This window comes from Panthera tigris, chromosome A1 (assembly GCF_018350195.1).
Source record: "Panthera tigris isolate Pti1 chromosome A1, P.tigris_Pti1_mat1.1, whole genome shotgun sequence".
NCBI classification, from domain to species: Eukaryota; Metazoa; Chordata; class Mammalia; order Carnivora; family Felidae; genus Panthera; species Panthera tigris.
The window spans coordinates 175,072,418-175,095,381 of record NC_056660.1 but is presented as its reverse complement, the minus strand read 5'-3'; the positions used below and the strand labels follow the sequence as shown (position 1 = coordinate 175,095,381).

Here is a 22,964-nt window from a genome sequence, read left to right as displayed (position 1 = left end):
ACTCAGGGCTGGATCCATGAACTCTGAGATCAAGAGACCTGAGCCGAGATCAAGAGTTGGACACTTTACCAACTGAGCCACCTGGGTGTCCCTCTTTCTTTCTCTCTTTCTCTTTTTTTTTCTTCTTTTAAATAACTTGCATATTACATTGACTTAGCCACACAAAACTTAACAGAACATAGGAAATGTGAGTGGAGAACTTGTGATGGGAGAACACCCAGGGTCCTGGGAAAGGTAAAAGCTCAACTGATATTATCTGAGACCTTTAAGTAAAATTAAGCACTAAATATTAAGCGCTTCTAACACCACTTACTCTCTATATTATCTGGTCTACGGGTCAGTTGTCTACCCTGGGGGTACAAGCTTTGAGGATGGTGGTGCCTGACTTGTTCCTATACCCACACAGCCTACCATGCTGTAGGCCAATAAACGTTCAATGAATAAATGGACTATGTCTTTCCCTATCTTTAAGTTGTAATTTTAAGTTCACAATCTTCCTGTTAGGTAGGCAGGTTTTCTCAAAGAGAAATCACTTCCTTCGAGGAGCTGTCCAGTAACAGAGCCTCCTAAACCTACCACCATGGTCTTGCTAGAGAAGCTTCTGAAAAGGGAGAAAAACGAACATTCCAGCACCTACTATACGTCTGACACAACCCACGTGACTTCACTGAATCCCCACGACTTTGGCAAATAACACGTAATAGCATTTTACTAGGTTGACCTATGGCATTAGGATCTAAAAGAGGCACCAAATCCCCTTCAATCCACCACAAGGATGCCGGTTCTGCACCAATGTACCTAATTCAAGCCTGCAAATTGCTGACCTGGAGAGAAGGAAGAAACAAATAGCTACAGCGTTCTGGTGACTGTGCATTCAAACCGTTCTTGCTTACTCACCTGGCTTTCTCCAACATTAACACACAGAGGTTTGTTACTGAGGGGCTCAAAGAAGTCTCACCTTGGGAAAGATATGGATCTAGGCTCTGAAACCAGAACCGAATCCCCAAGTCCAGAGAAACGACGGAATGCACACAGCTGAGGGCGATGGGGCTGGGAGCCCAACCCACGTGTGTACCACTCAGAAAGCTTCCTGTACTGCCCCAAGCGGTCTAGTGCCTCACTGCTGAGATTTTTAAAAATACCTTTTGTTAGAAAAGCCAAGCTGCAAGCTTGCCATCCTCACGCCCAGCCCGACCCCGTCGGCCAGGCGGCCTCGGCTACCTTGGTGTCCACGTCGGCCAGGCAGTCCCGGCGGAAGCTGTCAAACAAGCCCCGGCTCTTGAGCTGCTCCACGATGAGTGCGATGAGCTGCGGGTCCCGGGAGGCAGTGAGGCGGGGTTGATGGGGCCGCCGCTCCCACCTGCCCCCGCCGCCCCTGTCGCTGCCCCCGCCGACGCCTGGCCCGCTCCGCCGCCGCCCACCGAGCCCGTGCCGCCGCCGCCGCCGCCGTCTGCCATGGCTGCGCCCGGGGCCCACAAAGGAGACCGAACACAACTTCTCAGGGACGGAGGGCCTGAGTCGTGTAGAGGCGGCAGAAGCGCCAAGAAGGAGGCGGCGGAGGGGGAGGACAAAGGGGAGGCGGCGGGGGGAGAGGAAGAGGAGAGGAGGGAGACGGCGGCGGCGGCGGCGGTGGCGGCGGCGGCGGCGGGAGCCAGCTCTGAGGCAGCGGAGGTGGTGGTAGAAGCGGGAGAAACGGCCCGCTCCATCCCGGGCGCTCTGCCGATGACGTCACCACTGGCCTTTGCATTGTGGGACGGGAAGTTTTCGGCAGTCACCTCCTCCTTTCTTATAGGCAGAGGTCTAGCCGACAGAAACTACAACTCCCGGCAGGCTCCGGCTGGCTTGGCGTCAGTTTTCGGGGCAGTATGGGAATTGTAGGCTCCGGCCCTCGTGATTGCCGCAACGTGCGCTGGCCTTCCTCGTCTAGTGGTTGCAGGGCTCGCCTTGAATCTGCAGGTCCCGGCAAATGCCCGATTATAAGAATCATCTGTGGGGCTGGTTAAAAGTATAAATTAACAGGCTTGTTCCCGAGATGTTCGGATTCAGTATTACTGGGTAAGGGTCTAGGAATCTGTGCCCTAACAGGCACACCCACGTCCTCCTTGAACAATAGGAGCCGGGAAATTTGGGAAAAAAAAACAGTAGACTGGTCAAATTTGTATTATGTGTGGATATTTTTTTATCCTTTCAGATTTTAATAGCAGTGCATATTTAGAAAATTGAAAAATAGGAGAACATTGTGACGAAGATAAAAGTTTCCCTGAATTTTTTTCTTACGTGTGTGGGTTTCCTCCCAGTTATTAGACACTGTCCTAATAACGGTAGTAATAATAATAATAAACTAATGTCGAGTAAATGGAATATGCCAGGAATGAAGCTAAAGCGCTTGGTACACACGGCTTGACAAGAAACTGAAACGCAGATACTGTTATTGCTGTTTTCCAGATACGGAAATGGAGACGCAAAGAGTTTGTTGCCCTGATCACGTAGCTATAGGCTGAAGACGAGGCTTTGAACTCAGGTGTTCCGAATCCAAATCTGGCAGTGTTTAACCTAAGGTATGCTTCCTTCTGAGATCTAGCTGGCATCACACACTAGGTAAGGCTTTTTATCTGACTTGTTTTTAGCCGCAGTTCACCACGAGAACCCCGCGGTTGCCCCCACCATAGTCTCCTTTCAGCCTTTTGCCTGTTATTAGCTCAACTCCTGCCCAGGACTGGGGCAATCGTGTGTGCCATTGTTATGTTCTCATCTTACATAAGCAGTGTGGGGTGGGGAGATATAAATAATAAATTCTGCAATATCTGTGGCTACTGGGAAGAGGCGGAATAGAGGGATTTGGGATGCTCTCCGCACTAATGTTTCCTACTCAAGAGAGTTTAAATTAATCCTCAAGATAAGTATTCAGGTGCTAGTTTATATTCACCTTTAACATCAGGTCAGTCTTCCTCAATTAAATGCAAACTTTAATGTAAATGACATTCTTTTAATACTTCACCATCCTTGAGATTAGCTAATGCCTGTTCTTATTAACTGACCTCACACTTACTACCTTTAGCCCAGGAGAAGCCCCGTTCAGGCTACCTGGGCCCCATGTTTATTCTCTCCAACCAACTCTGATCACCTTGACCAGCCTTTTATCTATTTTTGGCACAGCACACCTGACTCTCTTTCCCAGGGCACATTTCTGACCTTCAGACCTAATCTGGTTTTGGTCTCACTGATAACAGACTTTCAGAGCCTCATTTTTGTAGCAGTTACTGTAATTAAAAGTGAATCGTTTATAGACTAATTAGCCATTTGTTTCCCCTACTAGAGTGTAAGCTTTAGAGCTGGGACCACGTCTTGTTCATCACTGTGTCTGCGGCCTGTAGCACAATACCTAGTTCAAAGTGAATGTGTAAGTTCCTGTCTGTTTCCTTAGTTTTAGGATAGGATCAGAGTGTGTGTAGTGGTGTGTGTGTGTGTGTGTGTGTGTGTGTGTGTGTGTGTGTAGAGGGTGGGTATCGTTTAAGCCACAACCTTCAGAAAAGAAGCACTGTAGGAGGAAATGATGGACTAATCTGTTGATCTAATGGAAACGTGATCCTGGAGATTGGCAGTAGGTGGTTCACCCTTTGGCAATCTCACTGTGGGTTATGGGGACCTTGTGTCCTGGTGGGTGGAACTCTGAACCGTGAGAAGATGCTGCACCATATGTCTGCGACCTTGCCTCTGGAATTGATATAAATGGGGTGGGGTGAGGGTTTGAGGAGCCAAGGTGATCAAGACTTATTATTCATCCAGACTTCCAACCGGAAGCCACTGCTTACATCCAGAATGTGCTCATTCCGAGTCAAGGGATGTGTAGCACACAGTGGTCACTGGGGGGCGCCATTGCTCCGTTAATAATCCATCACCTTTAGAAATTCTATACACATCATTGCTTTAATTTTGGCCCAGGTCGTCTCGTTTTCAGGTATCCTTTAGGAAAAAAAATAATTGTTGAAGCTCAGTTTTAAAATGGTCTGAAACAGGTTTCCTGATCCCAGTGAATTTCACGGACTAGGTTCTGGAATATTTTATATCAAAGATTGCATACAAGAGTGGAAACTCCATTAAGTCTAAACTCAGGTCTCGAAACAGAAAGGGCAGGAGCTGGAAAGAATTGAGATCTATAGGTTGCTAAGGGAGATAGGAAAAAGCAGCCACGTGCATGCACGGGCTTTTTGCATCAGATGGCGCAGGATTGGAATTCCAACTGTCACTTTGGGGCAGTGTGACTTTGGGAAAGCTGAATCACCTCTCCAAGCCTCCACTCCTCAGGACCTTGGAGAAGATTAAGCACCATTTTGGCAGTCCTTTTAGTATAATCCCTGGCCCTTAGCAAATGTTTAATAACCTTCCAGTTGCAAATTTACCTTTGGGTTGGGGGGTTATTTGATTTACCTCTGTCTCCTCCCGCTGACCTCTAAATTCCATGAAGGGATTGTCTGTTTCACCTAGAACAGGGCCTGGTACATACAGGCTCTTGGAAGATGTATGATGGATGGATGGAAAAAATCATGAATGGGAAATTTGCTCTTCTAAGTATAGACTAAATACATGACTAAATAGAGTAGGAGGCTGGGGCAGTGAGCCCCCAGGTTAGAAAGGTTGCCTTGGTAACCTTCCAACCATGTAATCCAAGATCCTGGTCCATAAGCAAGAGCATTCCAGAGCACTATGACTAAATCCAGGACTGCATTTAGACACCACAGCCACTTGGGGTAGATACGTTGTTGATTGTTATTCATGTTCATGGTGTGGCCCTTTTTCTCCTTGTTTCTGTGTCGTCATCCAGGGAGCCCTGCCAATTCTTAGGCTGGACAGCTGTTCATTTCCTAATTAACAGCATCCAGAGTTTCTCAAGATTGCCTGTCTGTAGTGTGTTGGCTGTATCTATACCATGTGATCTCAGCTGCTTTTTGTTTGTTTCTGTCTGATATTTTCCAGCATATCTAATGACAAAATGGATCCAAATACACGTCAAAAAACCGAGCTTTAATAAGCAGGAGTCCTCAGCACCAGTCAACACTATTACGCCTTTATTACCAGACATGCATCTCAGATATCATTTCAGGCTTTGGTGTTTTTAACATGTTGTCATTTCACATTATTATTCCTGAAAGGTGTCTAGGGAAAGAGGCAACCCGAGATAATATTGAGGAAAGAGAGAAGTTTGGAATCTGGGTTGGGTTTAGACGTAGCACCTCTGCTTATTGACTTAGGGTCATCCAGTAACCAATATGAGTGTTGGCCTGTTCACCTGTAAAGTGGGGATGATATTAATACCTACCTTTTGTTGTCCTGAAAATTAGGGTGATCATATATATGCAGAACCTGGTATGTAGTAGGCCATTAATAGCTAATTATACCATCTTGCTACAACATTCTAATGCACTCAGTTGTAGTCTATGATTGGGGGGGAGAAATCTTGATTAACATGTGCCTTACTTTGGGAGTTTTAATCTTGTGATGACGTAAGGAACCACTCAGCCAACCCCTAAGCTGGTGAGCCCAGTGAAGCCAAGTTCGTAGTCAAGTCCTCTTTGCTGTTGCTGCTGGGGTCCGGTTCCACCATCTCTCATTGTTGTCACACTGCCAGCATTGTCTCTCGTTCTCCAGTGACGCTCCCTGTCTTCCTATTTATTTCTAGTTGCTTATCCAGTATCTATTCTCCTCCTTTACCAGCAGGAGAGGCTGCAGCGTGCCCTGTTGAAGTATATACTTCCCTAGATGTCACTGTTGCTAGGGGTGGCCGTAGGTCCTGCTTCTGGCCAAAGAGATAATCAGCCGAGGTTCCTGGGCAAGCTTTGCCTTACTGATAGAAGAAGCACCCCTTCCTGCTCTTAGCATAAAGGCACAGCAGTCATGAACCAATACCCTGAGGGTTAGTTGGGGCCATGTAACGAGTTCTAGGCAGTGAGTTGTGAGCAGAAGTGATGGAACATTTAAAAAGCAACTTGGGATGCTCCAAGAACTCTCCTCCCATCTGCTATGATAAGCACCGTTTAAGATAGTGGCTGGTCTGTCATCCTGGGTCCCAAAGGGAGGAGGTGTGGAGCAGAGGCCCCACTGGCCCCTAATGGACATGTGGCAGGAGTGAGAAATAAACCTTGGTTGTTCGAAGCCACTGAGCTTTTGGAGCTGTTTGTTAGGACAGCAGACCCTAGTCCAGTCTGACTGATACAACCCTGACCGCATTCCTCCACTAAATCCGTCAGCTGAGAAATAACTGAAAAACGAATGAGTGAGTGATTGAATGCATCATTGAATCAACTTCCTTCTCACAGGGCCCATCCCTTCAGCTCATGTCTAGAAATGGCCACAAGTCAGCCTCATTTAGTATGTGCCCCCTTTGAGACAGCGTCAGTCAGTCCTTCTTCAACTTTGGCAGCCATCCAAATTCCCTGAGGACCTTATATTAAAAACATAGATGCTCAGCTATCCCCCCAAACCTACAGAAGCAGTCCCTAGAGGTGAGTCATGGCCATCTGCATTTTTAAACAAGTTTCTTGTGAGGTTCCGACAACGGGCCAGGGTCAGGGACTGTGGCCTCTCTAGGTGGAAATTTCTGGACCCATCAACAGGCCAGAAAGGGTGATGGTCTTCGGCATGCGGGTTTTCAGCTTCTCGCCGTCATCCCCTCCCCAAGTCCTACTCCCAGCCTCCACCCTTGTGCCCATGTGGCCACTTTGACCTAACAGCAATTGCCATTGATAAAGGTTCCCTTGAATATGTGGGTGACAGTTTCTCCCTGACCGTTTATCTGTCAGAAGAAGGGGGTTGAAACAGGGTGGCCAGAAGAACTTTCTGTGAGAGGTGTCAACAGTTAACAATCTAACATCTTTCAGATGCGTGCAATATACTGTGATGTGATGTGATGGTGCTGCTTCTAAGATAATTCAGGCATGACACACATGTGATGCCTATAAATCCATAAGTGTGACAGTTGTCTTCTTTGTTCCCTTTGGCGTTTCTCTGTGACTGTGTATTTAGCCATATTTGGAGAGAACGTCTAAATTCGAGGACTGGACCGTGAGGCCCAGGGGAATGACCCTTCGACACCCCACCACCCCTGCCCCAGAGGCAAAGACAGGCCAGGTGCTGGGTGTCTGGGTGTGGCTCAGGGGCCACTTTCTGTAGCCAGGCCCTGTCAGGGCAAGCAGAGGTCTCTGAGCTGAGGGAAGTCGCTTCCATTTCTGAGAGAGAGCTGGCTTTAGGGTGTGTTGGATCGTCCTGGAAACACAGCTGAAATTCCAAAGATTTATGGCAGGAGGAGAAGCAGATTGCCCCAGCTAGAGGGAGGGAAGTGATAGTTATTGAGCACCTACTGTATACCTGGCCCCGGTGGGGCCCCCACTATCTGTAGTTGGGACAGTGGCCCTGCAAGGCAGACAGACATTCTTCTCATTTTACAGATGAGGACACTGAGGTGCAGGGAGGGGAAGTCACAAGCAAAGTTCACGCTGGGTCTGCCCGATGCCTAAAGCCTGGGTTCTGCCTTCTGTAACATTTTAGGAGGACTGTGACCTCTGGAGACGGGCCTGGGATGGAATTCTGGCCCGCCCACCACATTGTAGCTATGAATCATGGGTCAGCTCTCTTCTTGGAGCCTCCGTTTTCTCATGTGTGATATGACAGTAATTACAGAACCTACCTCCAAGGGATATGGTGCCTGGCAGGTGCTAAGTTCTAGATCCATGCTACCTGTGATGGTTCTAGAGAGAAGACTGGTGATGGTTTGTTGAACAGGAAAGGGCCTGTGCACAGGTGAGGAGGTATGTGCATGTAGATTTTATTGTTCCTGAACTCAGGAAGCTCTTTCCGGGCCAAAGGGGCTGTTGTTTAATGTGGTCCTTGGGTGGTTGAGCGTCCCTGCCCAGATCTATGACAGCCTGCTGCTCTTCCCCCTGCCTCTACCCGCTGTCTGCTGTCCCCCACCCCCAGCCCTGCCCTGGTGTCTGCTTTGCTGGGGACTCCAGGCTATAGTGAGACATTTATATCCTTCGGGGCTCAAGGACAGAGGAGTGTAGGGAGCCACTGGGAGCTCCCGCACCCTGTGTCCTTACCCTCCCCTGAGATAACCTAGGTAGGAAGGCTCTAGAAGCTGCCCGTGGACTTACGTAGTGCTGGGCCAGCTTCCTGATTTCCTTCCATTGCCTTCTTGGCCAACCCTGCGAGGTAGCCTTCTGGTTTGGGGCCCAGGTCAGCAGTGTGGCTGAGTGTCTTTGGCAAGTTACTTCTTTAATCGGCCTCACATTCCCCACCTGCAAAACAGAGAGGACCCAAATCAGCCCTACTTGTCAATAAAATATTGTACATTAAGTACCTAGCACAGAAATGAGGGCACGGTAAGTGCATACATACGTCATGGTTATTACTTATTGTCCTCTTGTCGTATGTGTCCTTGGTAGTGGAGCTAAATCACTTACTTGTTCACTCAGAAATAATGATACCCACATTCTGTTCTAGGTACAGAGGGCTAGAGGGGAGAGGTGAGATACAGACATCATCTCTGCCTTGGTCCTCATCCTGGAAGAGTTCAAAACCTGGAGGGAGGTCGTTAATAGAGTGCCTGAGGAGGGAGGTGGGTACAGAGGGAACAGAAGGGGTGCAGGGAACTACTCGACACAGCCGTGGAGAATGTCACCAAGGAGGCACTGTTGGAGCAGGGTCCTGATGAGCACAGTGGGCATTTGCCCTTCTTTTTAGAAGTTCCTTTGAGCACCGTTCCTGTGTTTGGGCAGTCTCCAGCTTATGAGTGCTGGCAGGAGGCGTAGAGCCCAGAGACTTGATTTCTCCGCTTCCCAAACATGTAGCCTGGACTCCAGCTGTCAGAGGCCACCCTGGCCCGCTGATGCCGCAGGGGGACATATGAAGAAGTAAGGGGGAGGTGGCACCCCTTCAGAGGGGCCACGATGGAGCTCCCCCACGGGTCCGGTGCCTGCATGGGCAGCATCAGAGGCAGCTGCTGCTTTGTGTGTCCCAGCATTGGGGCAGTAGTGTCACATGAAATGTCTAGTAGTGGGACTTTGGGTGCAGCTCCTGACCTTGTCATCCTCAAGCCTGGATCTCTGGCCTTCCCAGAGATTCTGGGAGCCACACTATGTCCGTTACTACCTCCTTTACTGCATGAATCAGCCAGAATTTATTTCTGTTGTGATTAAGATTCCCTGGATAAGTAGGTAGAGAAGGAGAGGCTCAGAGTCTCAGGCAGAGGGTCAGCTTGGGTAAAGGCCCAGAAGCTTGAAGAGCATAGGTATATTCTGAAAAGAGTTGCATGTCTCCAAGCTCTGTGGGGTTGTAGAGCATGTATTTGGGGTGGGGTGTGGTGGGGACCAGCAAGAGAGGAGTTTGGAGCACCTGGGTGGCTCAGTTGGCTAAGCGTCTCTCTCTTTTTTTTTTTAATGTTTATTTATTTTGAGGGAGAGAGAGACAGAGTGTGAGCAGGGGAGGGGCAGAGAGAGAGGGAGACACAGAATCTGAAGAAGGCTCCAGGCTCCAAGCTATCAGCACAGAGCCCGATGCGGGACTCAAACTCAACGAACTGTGAGACCATGACCTGAGTGCAAGTCGGACGCTTAACCGACTGAGCCACCCAGGCGCCCCAAGTGTCTGACTCTTGATTTCGGCTCTCACGATTCATGGGTTCGAACTCCCAAGTCGGGCTCTGCACTGATGGTGTGGAGACTGCTTGGGATTCTCTCTCTGCACCTTCCCTGCCTGTGCACACACACACTCTCTCTCTCTTTCTCTCAAAAGTCAATAAACTTACAAAAAAGAGAGAGAGATGAAGTTGATGAAGTGGACTGGGGTCTCAGATGCTACCATTTTGTCAGTTGAACTTGACCTTGGGGTGGAGATGATAAGCTTTAAATAGGGCAGGACCAGCATCCGATGTGCGGTTTGTAGAAATTTCTCTAGGACAGCACAGACTGGGTGAAGCTTGAGATGAGCAGTGAGGAGACAAGTGGCAGATGTCACATGCCCCTTGAGATCTAGTTAAGACTTCACCCCCACCCCTACCGTGGCCATCCTGAGCCCTGCAGAAGGCCAAGCCTGACCCCCTCCACGATTTCTGCAATTCTCCATGGTCACCTCTGCTTTGGCACTCGTGCCTCTACCCTGTTCCTTGTAGCTTGTGGGTTTTTGTAGGGAACTCAGCATCTTGATTCTTTATTACCGACTGAAATTCTGAGGGTAGCAGAGGAGGCACTGACATTTCAGCAACGTTAAAAAACAAACTGGGGGTGCCTGGATGGCTCAGTCGGTTGAGTGTCCGACTTCAGCTCAGGTCATGATCTCACGGTCTGTGAGTTCGAGCCCCACATCGGGCTCTGTGCTGACAGCTCGGATCCTGGAGCCTGCTTGGGATTCTGTGTCTCCCTCTCTCTCTGCCCCAACCCACTCGCATTCTGTCTCTGCCTCTCTCAAAAATAAATGAAAAAAACATTAAAAAAAATTTTAAAAAAAACCTGCAAATTGTTCCTTCAACCTTCTTGCTCATAGAGGGCTTCCCGTATCATGAGGGATTCGTGATCAGCTTTTTCTCCTCGTGAGTGCACAAGCCTCTGTCCACCTTATCTCCCGGCCCTCTCCCGTGCCCATCTTCACTCCCACCCTCACAGTTTGCTACCAGAATGCCCACTTCTCGTCATGGGATGCAACATAAATCAGCTCTCTTCAGCTCCCTTTTCCAGACTGAGCCCCAGTCCCGCTTTTGCATCCCCAGACCCATCAAGGAGGTCATCCAAGCAGGAAGCTCATCCTTTCAGCCAGCTCCACGCTCCTTTGAAAACAGGAGTGTGGTTAACATGACTTTTCTGCTTCTGTTAGAGCTGTTCACAGTTGCATTTTGCCGCTAAGACCTATAAACCACAAAATAGCAGTGGCTTACACACGACAGGAGTTTGTCTCATGTAAAAGTCTGGAGGAAGGCAGTCCTGGGCTAATAGGGTGGCTCTCTGACCCTCAGACTCCTAAGCTCCACCATCTTGAGAGTGCTGCCTTGTGATCCAAGATGGCTGGCCACAGTCTTGGAGAGCTTTCTGGTGCAGCCTCCAGTGAGAAATTGTGGTTCATATTATTAAGGAAGAAGTGGCACATGGATATTGGGAGGAGACTAGGGGTCTGTGTTGTATCTATGAAGCCCACTTGTCAGAAGCTACAACCGCCTCTTCCCTGGACTGGGTGTCGATGGGAGCTTTTGTATTTAGTCTGTTGGTCATTGGCCCAGTTGTTACCAATAATTGCTCTTCCTCCTTTAAAAATTTTTTTTAACGTTTTTTGCATTTATTTTTGAGACAGAGAGAGACAGAGCATGAGCAGGGGAGGGGCAGAGAGAGAGGGAAACACCGAATCTGAAGCAGGCTCCAGGCTCTGAGCTGTCAGCACAGAGCCCGACGTGGGGGTCGAACTCACGGACTGTGAGATCATGACCTGAGCTGAAGTGGGACGCTTAACCGATCGAGCCACCCAGGCACCCCTGCTCTCGCTCCTTTTAGAAGTGTCAACATCACAACTTAAGGAAGGGCTGTGTAGCTAGTCGGACCCAGGTGTGTGAGATCCTTCAGAGATGCAGACCCTCACTCTCCGTGCCTGGTTCTCTGCACTTTTCTGGGATTCTGCTTGCCTGTTGTCTCTCTGTGGCTGAGGCAGATTATGGCCCCAGTGGCCTGTAGACGTCCTAGCTCCTGCTGCTGTCCATCAGGTGCAGGCAGAGGGTTTATTTTCAGAGAGAACGTAGAGCTGCAGAGAAGTATCCATCTTTCTGGGGAAACATTGCAGTGACTAAGGAGCCCGTGAGCGAGGAGGAGGAGGCTGCCTGCCCACCTGAGCTCCAGGGGGCTGATCTGCACTTCTGGCTGTCGGATTACGCCCAGCCCTTCCGATGCTTCATGGTAGACGGTGCTCTGACATTTGCTGTTGGCATTTGAAATTTGAGTGGACGGCTTTCTGTGACCACACCCAAAGGTGGGGGATCCCTCGAGCCTTGGAGGTGCTAGAGGAACACACAGACCTTGGTAGCTCAACGTGGAATGAAAGTCAGATCTTGTATTTCCATTTCAGAGCGTTTTTCCTCTATTCGCTCCCTAGATGGGCTGTGGTTGGCAGGGTTCATGTAGTGGACTGTGGGTATCCTTAATGCTCTTCGGATATTCCCAGCTTTCTGTCTCCTACATCCAAGGCAGGATTGCACCTGCTGGCCCCAAGGCAGGGACATGTGAGTAGTCCAGCCAGTGAGCCATGAGTAGAAGTGACATGTGTCACTCGAATCTCCCTTTCACTCTGCCGGGGTGACAGTGGGCAGTATCTGAAATGGTGGCTGTGCTGTCAGCCTGAGATCTGGGCAAAGAATGACCTGGAGCAGAGCCCCCAGCTGGCCCTTGATGGATATGTAGAGTGAACAAGAAATAAATCTTTAATATTTGAAGCCGCTCAGATTTAGGCAGTCTTGTTCACACAGCATTACTGAGCCTACCTGAGTGATAGTGCACATTTCCCATCTCTGTGGTTGCCTGGCATCCCAGCGCCCTTCCCGTTTGGGGCTTGGCGCCACCCTCGGCGACTTGTTGAGAGGCAGAGCCTCGCTATAAGAAGATGAAAATGCCAGGCACCCCCCCCCCCCACACACACACACTTCCCAGCCTCCCTTGCAGCTCAGGTGCAGGCGCGTGGCCAAGGCCAGCGGAGATCGTGCGGAGCTGTGGGGAGCCGGGGCTGTGCGTTCGTGGCAGCTGCGATGGTGACATTATTGGGCTGGAGCCGTCGCGAGAGTCTGGGTTCTGATTCTGGCCGTGTGGCCTCGCTTTTTTCCTGCCTGCTTCCTAAGCCTCATTTTCCAGTCTTCCCATCTGTTCCGTGAGCTGCCCAGTATCCTTTCTATAAATTCCCTTTCAGCTTAAATCACCCAGCGTGCGTTCATGTTGCTGGAGACTAGGAGCCTTGGACAAAAACAGCCAGTTAGGGGGCAGTTGTGAGGCTGCAGGGAGGCAGGAGGGAAGATGCACATGCTGGCTTCTCTTCCCCTTATGGGCCACTTCCCGGAAGCAGACCTTGTGTATGTTAGCCCAGAGCAGGCCAGAGGGTACTGGGGAAGGGGGTTCTGGTCACACTTGGGCCACCTTTAGGTCCGTGAATCACACATTCCTTTTCTGTAAAATGGAGCAAATAACAGGACCTCACTTTATGGGGTGGATGTGAGGAATTTGAAAGAGAATGCATTTGACGGAGCTGTGGGAACCGTGAATCCAAACTCCAGCGCAAGTTTACCACTTTAACTGCGTAAAAGGTTAATGGGGTATGTCCAGCGGGGAATCTCGGGCAGTGCGGCTGTAAAGCGGTGACTGTCCTTCGTGATGCGGTTCTGTCACTCCCCTCCTGGGTGGGCACAGCTCAGTCCTCTCAGTTCAGACCCAGCTGAGGTCCCACCCATGAGACCAGAGACCCCAGATTTAAGGTAATGATGGGCTTGGAAAAAAAGCAGAGAAGCGTAAAGGTGGGAAAGGATTTTAGGGATTATTTTCTTCAGTGCTTTCAATATGCAGGGCTCAGAGAGGGAGGACCCCTGACCCACAGTCACACGGCAAATCTGTCCCTGAGCTTGGGGCTGGGATGCAGGTCTTTTCACTGTGACAGTGTCACTGTCTTAATCTGGAGGTGCATTTGTGCTGTCATCCACGTTTGCAAAAATGATTTGGAAATACAGCAGCTCTCCCTCCCAATTTACAAGCCCCATTTCATAGCAGCCTCTGACCACCTGATCCTTATCCCCGCTGGAGAAGGACACTTCTTTTTTGCTTTCTCAGCCGTCTAAAACACTTTCTTGTGGAAGGGCGAAAAATTGCTGAAGTGATCTTTTTAAATTAACATGGGATCCAAACGAAACAAATTTGGAAGAAGAGAACTTTCTCCTCCAAGTGGCTGCCAGCACCCAGCCCCACCCCCACCAGCTGAAGTGTCCCTTGTTCTTGCCTGCTGTGCCCCAGATTCATGGGCCGCTCTCCGAATCGTTGGCAATGCTCTCTGCACTGTCCTGACAACCTGGGGCCATGAAATTAAAAAGCTAGTTACCCAATCTTGCTCCCAACGGCTTTGTCCTTGCCAGCGATTTGACAGAGAAATCTGGAAGAGGGAGCCTCCGCTATGCCTGCAGTGGGCTGAAATGCTGCCGGAATGACAATGGGCTTCACCAGGGAAGGAGGAGAGAACATGCAGTTTGCCAGGAATGAATGAACGAAATAACAAGAGATAGAGAGAGAGAGAAAGAGGGAACTTTGGGCTTCAAATTGAAAAATTCCAGTGTCTCAGCAGAAGTCTTGGTGCCTCTACTTTAAGACCTGCTACAAAATACTGAGCAGGGCATGTTTCTCCACACCAGTGCCCGGTGGTCCTCTGCCAGGGTCCAGAGCTCACGGCTGGAGAGCTAGGAAGTCAGAATTGGGGGAGGAAATGGCTCCAAACTGGGGCAAGCCCTGGGAGGCCAGCCCACCTAGCCAGCTTGCCTGTGTGGCCAAGGCCCCCCTCCTTCCCGTCCTGCTACCCCTAGCCTCAAGTGTGTCCCCTGAATTGAGACGCTAGCACTCACTCCACATTCACTGCCAACCCCCACCCCCAAGGAATTTTAAGAAATCTTCAAAACCTGAGGAATTTTAATTACCTTTAATTAAGAAAAACCTTTCTAGAAGACCACTGTGCTATGACTCACTGCAGCATGGGTGTCCCTGAGCTGCAGGTGGGTGGGGCTCCGTCTCTGTGCTCCAGCCCTTGACCTTGGCACCTACACAGAGCAAGGGCCTGGTCGATACTTGTTGGGTGAAGGGATGGGAACAGCCATTTGAGAGAACAGCTCTTTCCTACACTGCCCCCTGCGGGCACAGGCTTCCTGACTGATTTGAAGGGGTGCAGGGAGGCAGGAAAGAGGCCTTTGAGCCCTGGCTCACCAGGGGTGGGCCAAACGAGGTCCTTGACTTCACGGCCAAGAGACCTTGAACAAGCTGCTTAACCTCCCCAAGTAGGGCTTCTTATCTGTGAAATGGGAGTCACCATGGTGGCCACTCAGAGGGAAGCTGTGAATTAGACAAAGGCTTGCAGGTCAAGTGCTTGCCATGTAGTCAGTGTCGAATAAAAATAAAAACTTGCCAGGACCTGGATGTAGAGCCTGTTCTTACAGGGAGACTCTTCCTGAGAGCTTTGGCCTCACCGTCCCAGGGGACTTGGGATTAGTGTCTTGACTGGACAGGCCTGGTAATGAATGGACCCTGGGAAGCCATGTTGGTCCTCACTATTGAACTGAGCACATGCACTCAGTCACTCAGTCACGTACTCATTTACCTGCATAAATGTTTATCAGGTGCCTTCTGTGTGCTTCCCTGTGCTGGGCTAAGGGAGTACGTGAAAGGTGGCATGGTCTCAGGTTTTGGAACTTAGAAGCAAGTGAGAAATAAACAAAATCAAGATCAAAATCATTTTGGGTCCATATCGATCAGTAGGTGGTCAGGGAAGGCTTCTTTTGAAAGGCGGTGTTTGAACTGCGACCTTGCCATGCTCAGACCTGAGGAAAGAGGGTCCTGGGAAAGGAAGCAATTGTATAAAGTCCTGGAGGTGAGAACGATCCTGACTAGCAGGTCAGTGTATCCGTGGTTGACGGAGCAGCGGGACAGGGATGGGTTCATTGAAGAAGTCATTCCACAGGAAGCCTACCTGGAGGGTTAGGGCTGAGCCTGCAGTCCAGAACATGTGCCAGGGGTGGAATATGTTCACCACTGTCTCTCCCGAGGCCTGCCCCAGCCCCTCTGTGTCTTGCACCTGCTGTGACTACATTAGAGGACAGGTCTTGCAAAATAGAGATGTAGCTCTATCAGACTGTGCATTATTACATATGGCCCACCTTCCCCAAGTGCATGTCTCCCTGACCTTGGGGTTATGGCCAGGTGTGTAGGGGGGGGTATACTTTCCTTCCTGCTGCCCTCCTGTGTGTGCACATGCTGGTGCTGGCCGCTGAAGTCAGAGATGCTCTTCCCAAGCCGGGTCCTGACTGGGACAGTGGTCAAGTAAGCTCCATAGTGGGCCTGTCCTCCAGGCCCCAGCACGAGCTCACCCTTATGGCGAAGGCTCCCCTGGTCTCAACTGTGCCAGATGAGGACCTGCAGCCACCCTGGAGGTCAGATCTGGGGTCCCAACACCATGTCGACATGACTGGCCAACTCACAAAGGGCTGCCTGCTTGGGGACCCCAAGCAGGCAGCCAAGGGCCTTCTGGTGATACTGAGCCCAAGAGTCTGTCTCAGGGAGCTAAGAAGCCAAGAGGTGTTTGATCCAACCCATTCATTCATTCATTCATTCATTCAATGTTTGTGCAGCACCTGCCATGTGTCATTCGTCATATTAGTGCCAGGTCATATTCTGCTGTGGTGAACAGGCTAGATAGGGTTCTGGTCTTTATGGACATCAGTACTTTTAGGGGGGCAAACAGACACAAGATAAGTAAGCCCAAAACACAGAATTCTGAACCACGATAAGTGAGAGAAAAGACAAGAACGAGACCTGTTGCCTACATCACAGACGCACATTTGGTCAAATCTGACCTCACGGTACAGGTCTGAATCCTCAGGGAAGGTTCAAGTCCCATATAAATACCCAGAATGCTTGAATCATCTGTGAGGTTCGTTATCAATAGTACATGCCACAGAAAAGAAACGTGAAAACCCATGTTGTAGAAGAAGTCTGAAATCTGGCCAGTTTTGAGATTAGCTGGCGAATCCTGATGGTAGGTCAAGTTTGACGGTCGTCGCCCGCGTTTGTAAGCTCAGAGATGTGAGCTGGTGACCGTTTGCGGAGCAGCTCCTGTGTCAAGCCTGCAGTGGGCACGGGAGGTCTCCAGGGTGGTCACCGAGGTCTGCCCGCGAGGAGGACCGTCCCAGTGCCAGGCTGTGCCGCGTGGGGGATGGCTGGGCTGCAGACTCTGGTAATCTGTTCTGTGGTGCCTCAAGACTCGGCCCTGTCGTCAGATTTCTTTGGAGATTAACCTGACAGAGCCCCGAATATAGTTCATTCTGTGGTGGGTTAGGTTGCCATACTCGATGGAGTCGATCAAAGCCTACATCTTGGTGAAGCAGGCACAGACGGGGAGGTTTGTATCGCAGAAAAATCTCTTTTTAGATTAGGCAAAATAGAATTCATGCTTCGGAAAAGAGTGCTATTTCTGTCACCAATCTGATTTTGTACCCATTTCAGTTTTAAGCTCTATGTCCCATTCCAGAGCAAAACCTCCTCCTCCTCCCTCCCCCTCTGCCCCCACCTCCTTCCCCTCCTCACATCTTCCCTGTCCTCCTTCTCCTCCCCTTCCTCCCCCTCATCCCCTCCCCCTCCTCTTTCCTCTCTTCAGCTCTTCCCCATCCTCCTCCTCCTCCCCTTCTCCTCTCCCCCTCCACCTTTCTCTCCTCAGCTCTTCCCCATCCTCCTCACCTCCTCCCCTCCTCCCCCTCCTCCCTTCCCCCTCCACCTTCCTCTCCTCAGCTCTTCCCCATCCTCCTCTTCCTCGCCTCCCCCTCCACCTTCCTCTCCTCAGCTCTTCCCATCATCCTCCTCCTCCCCTCCTCCCCTCCTCCCCCCCTCCTCCCCTCCCCCTTCCTCTCCTCAGCTCTTCCCCATCCTCCTCCTCCCCTCCTCCCTTCCCCCTCCTCCTTCCTCTCCTCAGCTCTTCCCCATCCTCCTCCTCCCCTCCTCCCCTCCCCCTCCTCCTTCCTCCTTCCTCTCCTCAGCTCTTCCCCATCATCCTCCTCCTCCCCTCCACCCCTCCTCCCCTCCACCCCCTCCTCCCCTCCACCCCCTCCTCCCCTCCACCCCCTCCTCCCCTCCACCCCCTCCTCCCCTCCACCCCCTCCTCCCCTCCCCCTCCTTCCTCTCCTCAGCTCTAACCCATCCTCCTCCCCTCCTCCCCCTCCTCCCCTCCCCCTCCTCCTTCCTCTCCTCAGCTCTTCCCCATCCTCCTCATCCTCCCTCTCATTATTTCCTCCCATTTTTTCCATCCCCTGCTTTTCCTTCTCCCCCTCCTCATCTCTCCCCTTTCTCTCCTCCCCTTCATCTTTTTTCCCTTCCTCCCACCTCCTCTTTCCTACCCCTTTCTTTCTCTCTCCTCTCCTCCTCTTCCTTCTTAAATCAATCCACACTTATTTGCCTTTAATTTGAAGTGTTGTAGTGATCAGGAGATTTATCGTTAGAGAAAAATCAGATAACCCTGGAACTGCGGACTTAATTTATAGGAGTTCCTCTGTTTTGCTCTATAAAATGGGATCAGTTCCACACCACATGCATTGATTTGAGCATATGTCTGTTTTTGCCAGTCTTTTGGGTCCTGTGAAGAATAAGAGAAGAATAAAAAGGACAGCGTCCTCCCTGTTAGCAACTTCCCACCTCAGTGGGTGCCTCCTGTGCGATGGGAAATTTCTATCTGGAGACACTTGAGACAGACCGCAGTATGTGACTGTACACAGTTCACATCCAGAGAGAGAGGCTCAGACTGCAGATGCCAGCAGACATCGGGTTGAGCGTGGGCTGGAGGAAGGCGCCATTGATCGTGTGCTGCTTAAACCGAGCCCTGATGTTTGGAATGATCTGGAAGGAATTGGAGGGGTGGACACTCCTGATTCTGACAATGGGACGAGCACGCTCTGCCCAGATTCCTTGTTCCTGCACCGTGGGGACTTGCCTTCTTATTTCCTCGCCCTTCTCCCCGCCATGGCAGTCCCCTACCCCCAAGTCTTTTTGGCTTCAGACCTTTCCTCCCTGCTTCCCTCTCACTGGAAGTAACCAGCCCTGCCACTCGTGCTCACTGCACAGATGTTTCCCTCGGTGCTCCCAGGAGACCCAGATGTCCTGGTGCAGTGGAAACAACGTGTCCACAGACTTGGAGTTCACGCTGACCTGGGTCTGGATCCTGCTCTGCTTGAGACGCGTGGCCGCGGGCGAGCTGATCGGCAGGTTGGGCCTCTACATCATCTCCTGTACCTCAGGGCTATTTTCTGGATGAAATGAGATAATGCATGGGTAAAAGGTCTGGTGCAGGTAGAGACACCCCCAAAATACTGGTTCCAGCTTTGCCCCAGTTTATTTCAGCCAAGCCTGATGGCAAAGAGGACCAGCCAGGGGGATGGAAGAGTGAAAGCACTCACACTGGGGAATCTGATCACACTGGCCTTGATCCTGGTTCCTGATTCCAGGAGAGTGACTTATCTGGAGTCTTCCCAGGAGCTGTGCTCAGGATGAAACCAGACAATGTATGCGAAGTGGTGCACCCAGAGGTTGACATGTAGAAAGTGCTATAGCATCACCATCGTGGCTGAGCCCAGGCCACAGAAACTGAACCCCGTGGTGGCTTCGGGCAGAACATTTGTACCAGCCTTAGAAAGGTGATGAAATACGTTGGAAATGATGGATCGTCTCTACAAAGCCTTTACACAGATACGCGCTCCATTTCTAGTAGGGGTTCCTGAGGGCCGGGATCATTTGGAAATAAATAGGGCCTGGGAGCGCCAGCATGACCAATGTTCTTGAGTTGCCCTTGGGAGCTCACACACAACATCCCATCCTCAGGATTCACACGATGCCGAGAACTCATCATGTGTCAAGAACTGAGTAACCAAACCCGGGGCAGTTGGCATTCTGGGGCGCTTTGTCTGGTAACCTAACAGACAAAGCCAGCATATGGACAACAACCTGCCAGCCTGCTTCAGGCAGGGCAGAGCCCAGGGACAGGGGGCTCTCCTCACCTGCTTGTTAGAATGACAGCAGCAGAAATAGATCAAAGGTGAGTGCACCGAATATCTTCCTGTTTTCAGGTGCACAGCAGGATTGAATGGTTGCCTCATCCCAGGAGCCCGCAGAGGGTGAACAGGCAGAACTGAAAAGGGAAGGAGACTCAGCTGAGATGAGGCCAACCCCAGCGCATTTTAAATCAGGGCCCTGAGTGCCCTGGGCCTTCCCTGGGACTCGGCCTTAGGGCCTGCTTTTATTATCTTTACACCGCTCGGGTCCACGCAGGTTTGGCGGGCATGAGACATGGAACAGAGGGATCCAAGTGAATCAGCCTTCAGGAATAGAACTGCTTGCAGGAAAAGTGCTCTTGCTGTGACGTATTTTCATGCTTCTAGACCTGCTTAAAATACGTGGTGTTAACAGAGCCTGCCCTTACTATGAGAAGGTGGGCTGTGCAGCTGAGACCAGGCAGGAATACGCTGAGGACACCAGTAAGAACAAAAGCAGCTCAAACACATTGAGTGCTTACTATGTGCCAGGCACTTCTGAGCATTTAACATATGTTAATGCAGGCAGTCCTGGTTTTTAATCTTGATTTCCCTTACGAATTTGCTCTGTGTCCTTGAGAACTTACCCACCTTCTTTAAACAAAGAGAGAATCACATGCATTTCATAGGTTTGGGGAGAGAATTAAATGTAGATAATGTGGGGGCGCCTGGGTGGCTCGGTCGGTTAAGCGTCTGACTTCGGCTCAGGTCGTGATCTCGCAGTCCGTGAGTTCGAGCCCTGCGTCGGGCTCTGTGCTGACAGCTCAGAGCCTGGAGCCTTCCTCAAATTCTGTGTCTCCCTCTCTCTGACCCTCCGCCATTCATGCTCTCTGTCTGTCTCAAAAATAAGTAAAGGTTAAAAAAAAAAATTAAAAATAAATAAATAAATGTAGATAATGTAAGTAAAGAGTGAGGAGGTGTTCCATGATGGTGACCAATGTTATTTTTATTAATAATGTGAACTCTCCTGTTTATTTTCTTCTTTTGTACCTGTTTCCCAAGGCCTTGCCTGCCCAGGACCCATCCTTCTGAAAGTGGGAATACAGAGATCTACCTTCTCTCTCTGGGTGAACTACTTAACCCTCAAGACCCATTTCAAAAGTTCCCTGCGCTGTGAAAGCTTTGCCAGTTTCCACAGTGCAAGAGAAATTGCTCTCTTTGCCATGCCTCCATCCTGGCCCTCACCACATCGTATGGTAATTGTGTCTGTTTATGCTCTATCTTCTTGACAGCTTGGAAGTTTCTGGAGGTGCAGTAACAACTGCACTCTCCTAGCTTAGCAGTTCTCCAGGTGCAGTCTGGAGACACCTGGGAGCCCACGAAACTCTTTCGGGGGGTCCTTGAGGTCAAACTATTTCCATAACTCTAGGACGTCATTTGCGTTTTTCATTCTGTTAACATTGGTAGCAGAGGTGGGTAAAAACTGCTGACGTTGGTCTGAATCAAGGATGTGGCATATCAAAATGTACAAGGAATGGTCGTATCTGTGACCGTCACCCAGTTGCATTAAAACACATGAAACTGGCACAGGTGTAAGGACACCAAGGATGTCCCTAATGAGGCAATGAAATGGTTAACTTTATGAAACCTCGACCCTTGCCTTTTTTGTTGTTGTCTATTTATTTATTTTGAGAGAGAGAATGTGAGCAGGGGAGGGGTGGGGGGGAGAGAGAGAATCCCAAGCAGGCTCTCTGCTGTCAGGACAGAGCCTGACACGGGGCTCGATCCCACAAAGCTGTGATATCATGACCTGAGCCGAAATCAGGGGTTGGACACTTAACTGACTGAGCCGCCCAGGCGCCCCATCGACCCTTGTCTTTTTAATGATCTGTATAAAGAAAAGTGGGAAGGACGGATAAAGCATTTTGGCTGCATGCAAAAGCACCATCGTTGCAGGTAGTGTGGAGGAAAAGCTCACATGTGGTTGAATTGTGAGCTGAATCACTCATTGCTTTTTCACGACACATGCTTTTTACTTGAAAGAACAACCGACGAGCACCATGCTTTTTCAGATTTGGGCATTTTGCAGATGTTCTCTCAGAAATGAATTAAGCGAGCCTGTCATTTTAGGGAAAGCAACTGGCGATATTTGTTACCGGCGATAAAGTTCGAGCTAAGTGAAAAGCAGAAGTTTGGAAAACTTTATCTGCCATTCTGAACTTCACGCCTTCTCATCAGATGTCCTGGAGGAGAACTGCGGCGATACTGGTGACTTTGAATTCGTGATACTGTACAATGAAACGTGTCAATGTTTGGAAAACCTGCAGGAGTCTGTGAAGCAGTTGTTTCCCAATGAACAATCAAGATGTTAGGAAATCTTGCCTGGGTAAGAGATCCCTTCAAAGTGGGAGACAGACCAGTGGATTTTAATGGGGCAGAGGAGAACAGTTCGGCAGCACAGTTTCGGATTTGACGTTGCAGCCACGCTTAACCAAAACTTGTCAAGTGTGACCGTAGTACCAAAGAACACCTATCATTGTCCGAAAAGGCTATTAAACCGCTTCTCCCTTTTCCAACCATGTATCTGTGTGAGGCCAGATTTTCTCTATACCTTTTAACCAGAACAAGCTATTGCCCCAGACCGAAAGCAGAAGCTGATCTGAGAATCCAGCTGTCTTCCATTAAGCTGGACATTAAAGGGATTTGAAGATACGTAAAACAATGTCCCTCTTCTCACCACTCATCTTCGTTCTGTAAGGTAGTTTATTTTTTTATAACTTTTTTTAAGTTTATACTTACGTATTTTGGGAGTGATAGAAAGCAAGTGGGGGAGGGGCAGAGACAATCCCAGGCAGGCTCCAATGCTGTCACAGAGCCCCGTGCAGGGCTCGAACTCACGTACTGTGAGATCATGGCCTGAGCCAAAATCAAGAGTCGGACTCTTAACGGACGGAACCACCCAGGCATGCACGACAGAGTTTACTTTGTAACATATGGACACGTTTTGATTTCAAAACATATGTGACATGTTACTGTGTAATGGGTTGTTTTGAAATGAATAAATTCATGCATATTTGTACAGTTCTTCAGTTTTCGTATCTTATATGACAAACAGCAGCCAAAGCACTCTGGGGCCTCTCCTCAATAATTTTTAAGCACATAGAGACATCCGAAGACCACGGATGTTGCAAACCGCTGA

General features: G+C 50.0%; 1 protein-coding gene and 1 long non-coding RNA gene across 2 annotated transcripts in view; one reads left to right on the top strand and one right to left on the bottom strand.

Annotated features, from left to right (window-relative positions):
• Window positions 1-1,697, bottom strand: part of BOD1 (biorientation of chromosomes in cell division 1) — an 11,195-nt gene extending 9,498 nt beyond the window's left edge. Inside the window, 2 exon segments of the mRNA XM_007082800.2 lie at window positions 1,222-1,319; window positions 1,322-1,697. Of these exon segments, the coding sequence (XP_007082862.2) occupies window positions 1,222-1,319; window positions 1,322-1,457 (234 nt within the window). The 5' untranslated portion in view covers window positions 1,458-1,697.
• A 238-nt stretch (window positions 1,698-1,935) lies between these two features.
• LOC102971694 lies at window positions 1,936-20,522 on the top strand. The gene is made up of 3 exons (XR_006219889.1): window positions 1,936-2,055; window positions 2,446-2,558; window positions 18,368-20,522. It is a non-coding gene; the product is annotated as an uncharacterized LOC102971694 (long non-coding RNA).
• Window positions 20,523-22,964: the final 2,442 nt, after the last annotated feature.